The sequence below is a fragment of the Anomaloglossus baeobatrachus genome, chromosome 2 (genome assembly GCF_048569485.1).
Source record: "Anomaloglossus baeobatrachus isolate aAnoBae1 chromosome 2, aAnoBae1.hap1, whole genome shotgun sequence".
NCBI classification, from domain to species: Eukaryota; Metazoa; Chordata; class Amphibia; order Anura; family Aromobatidae; genus Anomaloglossus; species Anomaloglossus baeobatrachus.
In genome coordinates this window covers 109,242,079-109,254,688 of record NC_134354.1, presented here as the reverse complement: position 1 = coordinate 109,254,688, position 12,610 = coordinate 109,242,079, and the positions used below count along the sequence as shown (strand labels likewise).

At 45.6% G+C, this 12,610-nt stretch overlaps 1 protein-coding gene across 1 annotated transcript in view; it reads right to left on the bottom strand.

Moving 5' to 3' along the window:
- ALDOC (aldolase, fructose-bisphosphate C) overlaps positions 1-12,408 on the bottom strand; it is a 48,274-nt gene extending 35,866 nt beyond the window's left edge. The window contains exons 1-4 of the mRNA XM_075335263.1: positions 12,301-12,408; positions 6,366-6,487; positions 3,680-3,891; positions 1,895-1,949 (exon numbers count right to left, since the gene is read on the bottom strand). Coding sequence (XP_075191378.1) covers positions 1,895-1,949; positions 3,680-3,891; positions 6,366-6,477 — 379 coding nt within the window. The 5' untranslated portion in view covers positions 6,478-6,487; positions 12,301-12,408. The remainder of the gene's footprint in view (positions 1-1,894; positions 1,950-3,679; positions 3,892-6,365; positions 6,488-12,300) is intronic.
- Positions 12,409-12,610: the final 202 nt, after the last annotated feature.

Here is a 12,610-nt window from a genome sequence, read left to right as displayed (position 1 = left end):
TGGTGCAGATCGCAGCGTAACTGCATGCAAATACACAAAGTGCGCACAGCCTTACAATCATTGACGATCAGGCCTAACTCCCAATTACGCATAAGTACAAGTGTGTACCTGACCTGATATTTCTTGACCCCTGCACAGCCAGTCTTCATGCTAGCTTTGTTAAGAAAAAAAAAACAAAAAAAAAACCCACAAAACACACACACACACACACACACACACATTATCCGAGAAGGTCTGTTTTATGTAGGGAAAAAAAAAAAAAATGTTTTTATTGGTATCAATAATATATATTTATTTTTTTGTAGAGCAGTGCAGACTCAGAACAAATCACTGATGGCTGATTGTGTTACAGCAGAACTTGTGCTGAGCTTTATAGTTTTGCTGAGGCTGGACTCACAAGAACGTATGAAAAAATTGGTCCCATTCTCATTTGCGAAATTAGGACGATTTTTTCTCACTTGTCATCCATGTGCTGTCAGTGTGCTGTCCATTTTTTTCTCAGCAGCTGTTACTTATTTACAAATCATGTACAGGAGCATTTACAGTGTTCTGTGCTCCATGATAGGATTGTATTTAGAAAAACGGATGTCACTAGGATGGTCCGTGTACCGTCTGTGTGACATCCGTTTTTTTCTCACACCCATTGACTTGCATTGGCGATTCTCAGCCGTTTTACAGATGAAAACGCAGCATGCTGCTACTTTTCTCGCATCCACAATCTGGATGCGAGAAAAGCTGACCAACTGTTCTCCCTCATTGACCAACATTGGTCAGAGTGCAATGCGAGATTCTCATATTGCACTCGTCCGATTTTCGCGCTCGTGTGAGCGTACCCTAATACTACAGCTCTATGACTCACCAGAACTGTCACTCAAGGAGGAGAGCCTGCCCTGCCAGATACCAGGAAGTAAGGAGACTGCGGAGCACTGAGCTGCTCCAGAAAACACTTAAGTCTACATGTGCATGCTGCGTTTTTTGTCGCGTTTCTTGGTGCACTTTTGTTGTTAGAACTTTCTGACATCTGACTTCCCAGCAAAGTCTATGAGAAGTCAGATTTGCTATGTGCACCTTGCAGTTTATTTTTCAGCATTTATTTTGTCAAAAGTTTGTGACAAAAAAGATGCAGCATGTTCATTCTTCTAGCGTTTTTCACAACATTTATTACAAAAAAAAAAAAAAAGCATCAAAAACGCACCTATATTACAAGCGTTTGTTTTACATTTCCAGACTCTCTCTGACAAGGTGCAGTTAACCAGGGCCCTTCAGGACAGTATAACGTCTCTTATCTGTACTACAAAGCTTAGTTATATGGGCAACTGGTAATGCCCAAACCTAGCCAACGCTGCTATGTATATTAGGGTTTAAATTTTAACCGATTCACAGTCTTCCATATGATATAAAAAAGGTGCAACAGATTAGTAATCTAGGAAAAATACAGAATTGCTATACTGACACCACCTACCCAACTAATTATATATATATATATATATATATATATATATATATATATATATATATATATATATATATATATATATATATATATATATATATATATATATATATATATATATATATATATAATCTCCATATCCATATGTTCTAGGTGCAATATAGAGTAGACTAAATACTTTTTTCTCAACATGCAATGCTGTATTATATTTGCACTCCAAAGTATATTTCCTAGGCACAATGTGTTATTGTGCACCAGCCATTCATAGTATTGTATACTTTAGTAGTGTCCTCATGGGAGCGATTACATGTCACATTTTGCATTACTGCTCCCATTACATTCGGTTACAAGATCTGCTCGCTGCCATCTACACGTCCTTTGTTGCTGTGCCCCCCCCATAAGTTGCCCCTGGGCCATCAGAAATGCCAACACATCACTGACCTTGAGTTGTGGTTTCTCCATCTGTACCAGCAAGAGGGACCACACCTTTGTCAACCTGTCTTAAAAGAAACATTTCTTAGCAATATTTGTGCACCACAGATAATAAGGCAGTTGTGATGAAAAATTAAAAATGTATGCATGTTGGCACCCTGCAGCTGACTAATTGGCTTGGCGTATTCCCAGAACTGCAATATGGACCATGGTTTCTGGGTTATCTAATTTGCTGCAATCCATGGCTCTAAAAATAGAGACTAAACAAGTGGATACAAGTAAAATATATCTTTGTACCGTGTTAGCCAGTAGAGATAAAAAAAATTGTTTAAAAGAACAGAGAGTCCTCAGTGGTTGATACCTTTTAATGGCTAACTGAAAAGATGGTAATAATTGCAAGCTTTCGAGACTACTCAGGTCTCTTCATCAGGCATGGTATAACACAAAATCTGAAGAGTCACGTATTTATACACAACAGGACTTAGAATAGTGCAGTAAAAAAAAAAAAAAAAAAAAAAGAACAAGTTATATGAAACAGAACTATCTCTATGGCAGGGGGACAAGCTGTTCTAGCCATAAATACTGATGCAGTTCAGTGTGAAAGTTTTATTGTCCTTTGATAAGGGTCTGGTCCAGGGCTGTGACATGCTCGGATGGTCAGAGGAGCACATCTTTTAACTGATGTAAAAAGACATGAATCCATGAGACACATTCATTCCTTCTCTGAATGTGTCAAAGGTCATCATAAGTTTGTACTCCATACACAACAGGACTTAGAATAGTGCAGTAAAAAAAAAAAAAAAAAAAAGAACAAGTTATATGAAACAGAACTATCTCTATGGCAGGGGGACAAGCTGTTCTAGCCATAAATACTGATGCAGTTCAGTGTGAAAGTTTTATTGTCCTATTGGGAGTACAAACTTATGATGACCTTTGACACATTCAGAGAAGGAATGAATGTGTCTCATGGATTCATGTCTTTTTACATCAGTTAAAAGATGTGCTCCTCTGACCATCCGAGCATGTCACAGCCCTGGACCAGACCCTTATCAAAGGACAATAAAACTTTCACACTGAACTGCATCAGTATTTATGGCTAGAACAGCTTGTCCCCCTGCCATAGAGATAGTTCTGTTTCATATAACTTGTTCTTTTTTTTTTTTTTTTTTTTACTGCACTATTCTAAGTCCTGTTGTGTATAAATACGTGACTCTTCAGATTTTGTGTTATACCATGCCTGATGAAGAGACCTGAGTAGTCTCGAAAGCTTGCAATTATTACCATCTTTTCAGTTAGCCATTAAAAGGTATCAACCACTGAGGACTCTCTGTTCTTTTAAACAATTTTTTTAAACAAGTGGAAGAATAGATGACCTCTCCTTTACCCGACCTTCAAATTCCAGCGTTCACTCGGCACAATAGGAGGGACATAATGGGAAGGCTGTGGACAGAAACCTGATACATTTTACTTTTGCAACTAACGGGTTTTTTAGAAAAGCCTCCAATAAATAAACTATCGAATGGAGGTTCTGGCATGCTTGATACAGGTTTTTAAAAACCACTAACGTTTTATTTCTAAAGACATGTGATTTTGCATTGTGCAGGTATATGCACCTGTCAGATCCAACATCAGAACCAGCCAGTAGGCAAGGGAACTGTCTAACGTATGTCAAGCATGGTAATTATCAAAACCCAGACAACTGCCTCAGCAACCCAATTACGTCTCTTTACATCCATTGTCAGTTGGGATGGGGAAATATTCCTGGACAATCCCTTTAACTTTACATTTGCTCACCTTAATTCCTACAACAATGTCTTTATCCTTGATCATCTTTACAAAGTTGGTGCCGCAGTCCCCTTGCTGGTACATGGTCTCGTGGAAGAAGATGACGCCTCCGATGCATTTCTCCATGCGTTTGTCACCTTTAAAGAGGAGCTGACGGTAAAGACGCCTGTTCTCCTCCGTGTTCTCTACTCCAATACCGGTCAGGCGCTTCGCCATACTCCCTATAAAAGAAGTGTTATGGTAGAAATTAAGTTAATCTCAGGTTATTGGCACAAAGAAAAAAAATCAAATTTCCTTTTTGTATGAACATTCTCATTATCATCCATCAGTGACATGTGTCACACATGGTGACATTTGCAAGTCACAATTGCTTGGGGTGTTGCACTACAAGCTGTAGCTACCGCAATTATAACCTAATCCTCACACATATACATACATAAATCGATTTCAATCCACTTCCACTTTGATTTTTTTTTTTCCCCAGATGGTCTTCTTGTGCCATGCATCATTCATGTGACCGCTGCTGCCAATCACTGTCCTCAGCAGTGTCCTTAGTCCTAACCACAAGTCCAGTGATGGTTGGGTCGATGTTTTGGCACTTGATCCCTACAGAAAGTAATGATGACAGCCAGAGTAGTAACTGACTGATGAGGTGTGTCTTTTGTGTTGTTGTTTTTAACCTCTTGCCATCACAGCTGTCACCCTTATGGCAAAAAAACACACACACACACACACACACACACTATTGTCATGTTTCTCAAGCCATAACATTGTTATATTTTTGGGTGACTGTGATAGGATGGTAGAGTATATACAATTTATATATTTATTTTTTTTTTTAACTCTTTATGGTCTCATTAACCAAAACTATTGTACCACTTTTTTTTTTTTTTTAAAGGGCCAAAATTAACCAAACAGCAATAGTTTTTCACTTTTAAATTTTCTTTTTAACCCACATATTCCCTATTACTACACATTGTTTTGTTTCATAATATGTTATATTATAATATTGTTTTGTTTCATAATATGAGTTGTTACAAATGCAGCAATAAATAAAATGTGTAGGCCTTTCATGTCGCCCCAAGAGAGGCCTTTGACATGCAGTCCTTTCAACGCATTGACAATACACTGTACTACTTATGCACTACCATGCATTGTCTAAGTGTTTGACAGCTTGCTCATCAAGCCCATCAGCAGGATCTGATTGGCTGAGAGATATAGCAAACACAGAGGCCAATGTCGAGAATTCCATTGCCATAGCAACTGTTAGCACCCCATGATCGTGTTGCGAGGGTGCCAAAGGGTTAACAGAGGGAGCCATTTCCCTTTGTCATATTCCTCACATGCTGCCATTCACTACTAACAACAGCATCTTAGGGTGTTAAAGTGCTGTGGTTGGAGCTATATTAGGCTGCTTTCACGCTACGTTTTTTTAACATGCGTCATGAACGTTTTTTTGCTGCAAAAGCAGATCCTGCTTTTACAGCAAAAAAACGCATGCAAACGCATGTGTTATTTTGCAGGATCCTGTCACTTTAAGTTTATGGGCGGGCATTGGAGTCATGTGATCGGGAGTGAGGGGAATTGAACGTGACAGACTGGGAGCCGGCATCTAACAGCTGTGGAGGCTCGTAACCAAGGTAAGCATCGGGTAACTTGCTTGGATACCCGATATTTACATTGGTTACGAGCGTCTGCAGCTGCTAGGAGCCGGGTCCCTGCACACGTTACAAACGTAAACATCGGGTAACTAAGACCGCGGTTACCCGATGGTTAAGAGCGTCCTCCGCTCTCAGGCAGGGGAGAGTGGAGAGAAAGGGAGGGGGAGACAGGGAGGTGGAGAGAGAGGGAGAGAGGGGGAGAGAGAGGGAGAGAGGGAGGGAGGTGGAGAGAGAGGGAGGGGGGAGGGAGGTGGAGAGAGAGGGAGGGGGGGAGGGAGGGACTGATCACCCGAGGCTGGTTTCTGGGCATGCTCAGTAGAGCAAGCAGGATCCTGTCTATCAGCATGCCAGCGTTCACATGCGTTTGCATGCTGTTTAGTCAGGATCCAGCAATTTGCAGTATTTGGACGAAATAAGTTAAAAAACTGCAAGTCGCTGGATCCTCACTATAATGCACGCAAACGCAGGTGAACGCATGTTGACGCGAGTCCATTGCAAATGCATTGAAATGAAAACGCATTTGCACTGGATCCGTTTTTGCGTTAAAAAAACGTTAATGACGGATGTTAAAAAAACGTAGTGTGAAAGCAGCCTTACTGTCTCCGCACACAGCAGGATCCTGGCTATGCGTAACAGCCGACTTCTGCTGCAGATGGCCTGGGCACAACTTCTCTGTCTGTGCCATTCATCACATGTACCTATATGCATGACTGTGTGAAATCATCAATCTAGACGCACAGTTACATCCATTTGCAGGAAATGGGTTAATATAGAAAATCCCTTTAGGAACTACAAATAGCAGGACTGGAATTAGGAACTTCAGATATTAATTAACATGGTGGCATTTATATATTGCAGCAGCTAGTATGCATTTTTATGTTCCTTCAAGGCAAGGAAGAGGACAAGACCAATGTGCCAACGAGCCTTTTGCCACTTTTTCTACCACTATAGTTTGGCATATACAGATGCAGATCCAAAGTGTCTAGAGTAATGGGAATGGATGGCTAGTTCACCCTTCTAGCCATGTCACTTACCCACTGATTCATCTGCAGCGAGGATACCCTTCCCTTTAGTCACAATCTTTTGAGCAATGTCCGACAACTCTTTCTTCTGCTCCGAGCTGAGTGCTGGGTATTGGTGGGTCATCTTGTAGGATCTACGGGATACAGAGGGTTAAAGTTGGACGTAAAGAGGTTTGTTGAAGAGCAGAAAAAACAAATTTAGGATTTAAAGGAAACCTGTCAAATGATTTACACTGCCCTAGATGCAGGGCCGGTTTTAGACAAAGTGGGCCCCCAAATACTCACATATGGCTCCATCACACTCATTTTTATATAGCGCTAATGTGACGCCCTGGCAAAACCAGGTAGTCACAGATAGGCCCCCGCACAACACCTTCCCTCACCTAGGTAACACAGCCGTCCTGAAACCCTTAGTCTCCCCCTTAGGGAAAGATAGGCACACCAGTGGACGGGACCAGGTGGTTGGACACGCCCACCCCGGGGTCTAGACAGCCCGGGGCGGGAAAACAAGCAGATTAGCTTTGTAGTTCAAGTTGAGAGGAGTGTGGGCTGGAGCTAGGTGTAGCTCCAGCAGAGGAAGTTCAAGTTGAACGGTGCCAGGGTCGGAGCCCTGGTGCCTTGGCTAGGTGGCAGATGGTGGTCTCCGTCAGAAGGAGACGGGAAGACAGCTCAGCAGATCCGAGGTGGACCGGGACAGGGTTGTAGTCCGCCGGTACAGACACGGAGAACTGACCCGGAAACCGTAGCACAGAGGGGGTACTCGGACCCTGAAGCCAGGACCAAAACCAGCAGCCTAGCTAATTACCGATTGAGGACAGGATTATAGGTCCTGTCCCACCCAAAGTCCCTAAAAGAAGACAACAGCCCACCGATAGGGATAAGGCCACCGCCAGGGTCCATAGATCCCACGGGCCAGCGTCTGCTGGCACGGCTCCTTAGGCCACAGCCAGCCGGGAGCAGACTCCTGAGTTCCAGACCAGGCAGTCCACCATACACAAAACAAGTGCAGAGGAAAAGGACAAGTGACCACCAGCCCGGCTGGGGGACTTGAATGCAACCAGCACCGTGGTTTACCAAAAGACTCGTGTGATTCATTTACTGTGAGTAACCAAACGTCCCCCTGTTTGCTCGGGCGCGCCGGCCCTTGCCGTCGCTCTACCCTGCACAAAGACACTGGGCCCCGGGGCAACCATCCCTACCCACGGAGGGGTTAACATCCAGCTGCCACTACATCACCCCCTGGATGCCCCACAACAGCAGCGGTGGTGTCCCACCTCACCACGCACCGTGGGTGGCGTCACGAACTTAATATGGCCTAGCCTGTACATCTACGTCCCCCCCCCTTTTTATTCGGCGTGTCCACGAGACCCACGGGTCCGGAGGATCCCTTGAGCCACAGACACACACAGCGGGTTCAGACCTGAGCAGCGGCGGCTGCTGACACGGGGGGCGGCACACCAACATATTCCGCAGCGCTTTACATACAGTACATCAGGAACACTGTCTCCATTGGGGCTCATAATCTAAATTCCCTATCAGTATGTCTTTGGAGTGTGGGAGGAAACCCACACAAACACAGAAAGAACATTCAAACTCTTTGCAGATGGTGTCCTTGGTGGGACTGAACCCAGCGCTGCACTGAGCCACCTAAATGAGAGGAATGAAATATTTAAGTACTTCCATTTTTTGTTTTATCGTCACGCCGTTAACCGATCGGATCAATTTATTTTATATTTTGATGGATTGTACTTTTACGAACACAGCAATACCAAGTATGTATTTTTTTAATTGCTTTACTGCCATTATCAGTACAGCACCTTCTGTAAACCCTGGGACCTTGAGTAATTGCCCAGTTTGCTCCCTCCTCCCTTCCCCTAACTCCGGCCCTGCCTAAAAGGTTACAGGGTGGTTTGTTTCTCTATGAAACGCTTCAGCGTGTCAGAGAAAGTACGGATGCAAAATTGGCTTGGGACTATAGGCAGAGAGCAGACCAGCCCGATGCTGTCCCCCATCGCTCCAGCTGACTAACAAGTCTAAGGGGTACTTTGCACACTACGACATCGCAAGCCGATGCTGCGATGCCGAGCGCGATAGTCCCCGCCCCCGTCGCAGCTGCGATATCTTCTGATAGCAGCCTTAGCGAACATTATCACTACGGCAGCTTCACATGCACTTTCCTGCCCTGCGACGTCGCTCTGGCCGGCGACCCGCCTCCTTCCTAAGGGGGCGGGTCGTACGGCGTCACACGGCAGGCGGCCAATAGAAGCGGAGATGAACAGGACGTAAACATCCCGCCCACCTCTGTCCTTCCGCATAGCTGTGAGCTGCAGGACGCAGGTAAGCTGATGTTCCTCGCTCCTGCGGCTTCACACACAGCGATGTGTGCTGCCGCAGGGGAACGAGGAACAACATCGTACCGTCGCTGCCGCGCAATTATGAAAATGTCGAACACTACACCGATGATACGATTACGATGCTTTTGCGCTCGTTAATCGTATCAAAAAGGATTTACACACTACGACATAGACTGCGACGCCGGATGTGCGTCACTTCGATTTGACCCCACCGACATCGCAGCTGCGATGTCGTAGTGTGCAAAGTACCCCTAACACTATAGAAGAGACTTATCAATCATTAGGAGTGGCGTGAGGAAAATCTGTCCGGAATAATCTGCTCTCAAGCAAATTCTGCAGACTATATGTTAATTGAAATGCCAGAGAGTTTGAGACAAATACATACCTGACTAATTGTGCTGCCAGGCTCAGATTTAGTTAGGGCACTGCCTGACTGGTTTCATTTAAACCCTACCATGCCTGTAAACAGATGCCTAGCCAAGTATTAACCCTTGCTTCTTCTGGATTTACACACATGCACCTTGAACCTTCTTTCCTTTAAGTGAACTTAATATGCTTTACCCGTCCAAGGATTGTGGTTTTGGAAAGCAGTAAACAGATTACAGTCTTATAAACCTCTTTGAGAATTTGCCGGGAAGTCTTCAGGAGCCTCACACCGTCTCCTAGGAACAGCAGCTGGGGGGTCAGAGGCTCCTTCAGCTTCATTATTCATGAATTTGGCATCAATAAGCCCTGACAGTCTAGTGTGCAATGTACATGTTCAGTGATCGAGGTGTTACAGTGCGGCTTTGGTTACGTAGAGAGCATCACGGCGTCCCTGTGATAATAACTCTTAGCGCCTCAGCTGACTAATTAATATGGCTGCCATGCTGACAGATACGAAGATACAAGGCTGCCATGGTGATCAGAGGAAGACTTCTGGTGGAGCGAAGCCTCCCTCAGAGGAGATGAAACAGCTGCTGGGGGAAAAGCCCACAACTCACTGGAAGGCCTTATTCAGATGATGATTTCAAACAGTCTTGTATGCGGGATTTTGATCAATGAATCATGACTGTGTTTTGTTGTGGACCAAGTGGTTCAGGAATAGGGGGATGGGGGGGGGGAAATATCAGACATGTACTTATTGTAGTCTACAGGACTAAATCACATGTGCCAGCTGTGTCTTTCATTGCTAGAACTAGGGATTAACAGACCCAAATGGTAAAGTTTGTGGTTCGTACCGGACACCTCTTGGACTCGTACCTTGTATCCAGTGCTTCAACCCAAACTCCTGACTCAAGTCCAGGGCCTAGTTCAGAGTTTGGATGCTAAATAAAGTTTGTTGCATGGCTACAGCACAGCCACTCAGGCTTTTTATCTTGGGGTGTGGGGGGAAATGTTTGGATGCTCCGGGGAACAATAAAGGGGAAAAAAAAAAAAAAAAAAAAAACCCCCACAACAGCTCCCCCCTATTTTTTTGATAACCAGCTAAGGGAAAGCAAGCAGCTGGGGGCTGATATTACCAGGCTAGGGGGGCCCATGGTTATTTGGCCCTTCCCAGCCTAAAACTAGCATCCCTCAGCCACCTCAGAAGTGTTGCGTCCATTAGATGCGCCAATTCTGGAACTTTGCCTGGCCCTTTTCGATTGCTTTGGTGCGGTGGCAATCCGAGTAATACTTTTGGGGCTGATGTCAGCTGTGAATTGACAGCCCAAGTTAGTAATGAATAGGCGTCAGACACCCCCATTACATGCGTGAGTGACTATGGAGACTTGTTCTGACAACTGCTGGGTGTCATGGGACATTACATCATTGGATTTAGCCAGAACTTCTAGGATGTTTTTAAGCAGTAAAACTGGTGAACGAGGGAGTGTGTGTTTTAGGGGGCTGTCTTTATTAAATTAAACACGTGTGTGTGTGTGTGTGTGTGTGTGTGTGTGTGTGTGTGTGTGTGATACTGTTCATTTACTAGTGTAGAAATGGTTGGCTGATTGCTCTAATTGGCCAGATTGTATTTTTCCCACTTTTGTTTGGCTAATATAGGAGAATATCACAATGTCACAAATACTCAGATATAAATAAATGCTATAAATATATCAAGTGATGAGCCGGAAGTGTAAGCGGATGTGATGTAACCAGTCTGCTATTGTGACCTCCATTATTCAATGACCTTGTGGTGTCCTACAGCGGTGACGGTGAGGAACACTGCTTGTGCGAAGCGCTCGGCCACTACAGAATTATCCACCTGTGCAGCTTTACGTAACATTCATCACAATTACACATTTCTGGATTAATCCATAACCCGAGGTCACATCCAGAATCCCAAGGTGACCAGCCCTCTAAACGATATGGATCAAATCAATATGGTCTATTGATGAGAGGGAGGGCGTAGTGGACAAGTGGCCAATGCGGCAGTGGACAGTACAGTCCCGGGGGCACCAGGTGCGGCTTCTTCTGTTTTCATGTATTGTGACACTTGGCTGTGACACTAATACTTGTCATGGGGACGAGGAGCAACGAGAAGGTGGAGGAGGGGAGAAAATGAACAGACGCACGTTTAATGAGAGGCCCAGAGATGAATTTCAAGGAAACATCCATAACTCATCACGACAGAACTGCCCCCACCTACAGAGGCTTCTCAGAAGAGAAGATTACTGGATGGAAGCCAACATGGCTGCCAATGTAGAGACACGGCTCTAGAGCAACAAACCGCTTACCTATATCAAAATATAGGACTGAGTGACACATCTAGGCAAAAATGGAAACTGGGGGCCACAACCAACGAGAGCCGGGCAGTGAGCGCCCAACTGGTTCTGATACGCAGAGGAATATTCCCCCCTGGAAGTGACAAAGGCGACACCGACTCTGCAAAACACGTCCTACACCGGGGCTTGGCCCCACCTGCTCCCCCCACAAATATAGCAGAAGGCGGGCGAGGGGCTGTAACTGCCCGAAGCACTACACCTCCCAGCATCCTGCCCCGCTATCCTGCGAGTAGTAATATCAGGGTCACAGGCTGGAATCCCATTTCTATAGCGCAGACCCCAGTGAGGTCTTATATAAGAGACGTGGAAACTGGAGGAGGGGGGGGGGGTACAGAGCAGGGGAAGGAAGAAGACCCCCAACAGCTCCACATTATCTAGCCAAGATGCTGGAGGAAAAGGATGGGGGGGGGGGGGGGGGTACAGAGCAGGGGAAGCAAGAAGACCCCCAACAGCTCCACATTATCTAGCCAAGAAACTGGAGGAAAAGGATGGGGGGGGGGGGGTACAGAGCAGGGGAAGCAAGAAGACCCCCAACAGCTCCACATTATACAGCCAAGATGTAGGTGATGGTGGTCGCTGATGATGGAGGACATTTTACACTAACACTTGACATGTAGCAGAGCTGAAAACTCTCCCACCTGCTCTGTCCCTTTACATGGGACTGCAAATAAACCGTCTGCACTTGTTACTGGTGCAGTCACCAATAGCAACGTCAGCTCTGCTACATCTACACCCTGTGCAGGGAGCTGGTGCTGATGAGACCACACCCACATCAGGGAGCAGCGGATAGCCGGCCAGACAAGCAGCGGCCATCATTATCATCATCGCCCCCGGGCCGCAGCCCCTCACCTGTCCCCGGGCCGCGGGCGGACGCTCCGATGTCTCCGGTAATAACAGGATTCTGCTGCAGAGCTACGTGACTCCGGGTCTAATACCCGCTCCTGGCCCCGCCCCTCCGCGCTGATTGGGGAGTGACGTCACGCTGTCTTCTTTTGCCTGGAGGCTGCTGACGTCACTGCTGGATATTCCCCTCTCCTCTGGCCTAGTGATGCTCCATAGCGGCCTGTCAGTATAGTGCCTGCACCAGTGGCACAGCTGAGCTCCCCATGGAGTAGGATGGATTATACTACTCATTAAAAAGATGCTTATTTTCATTAGT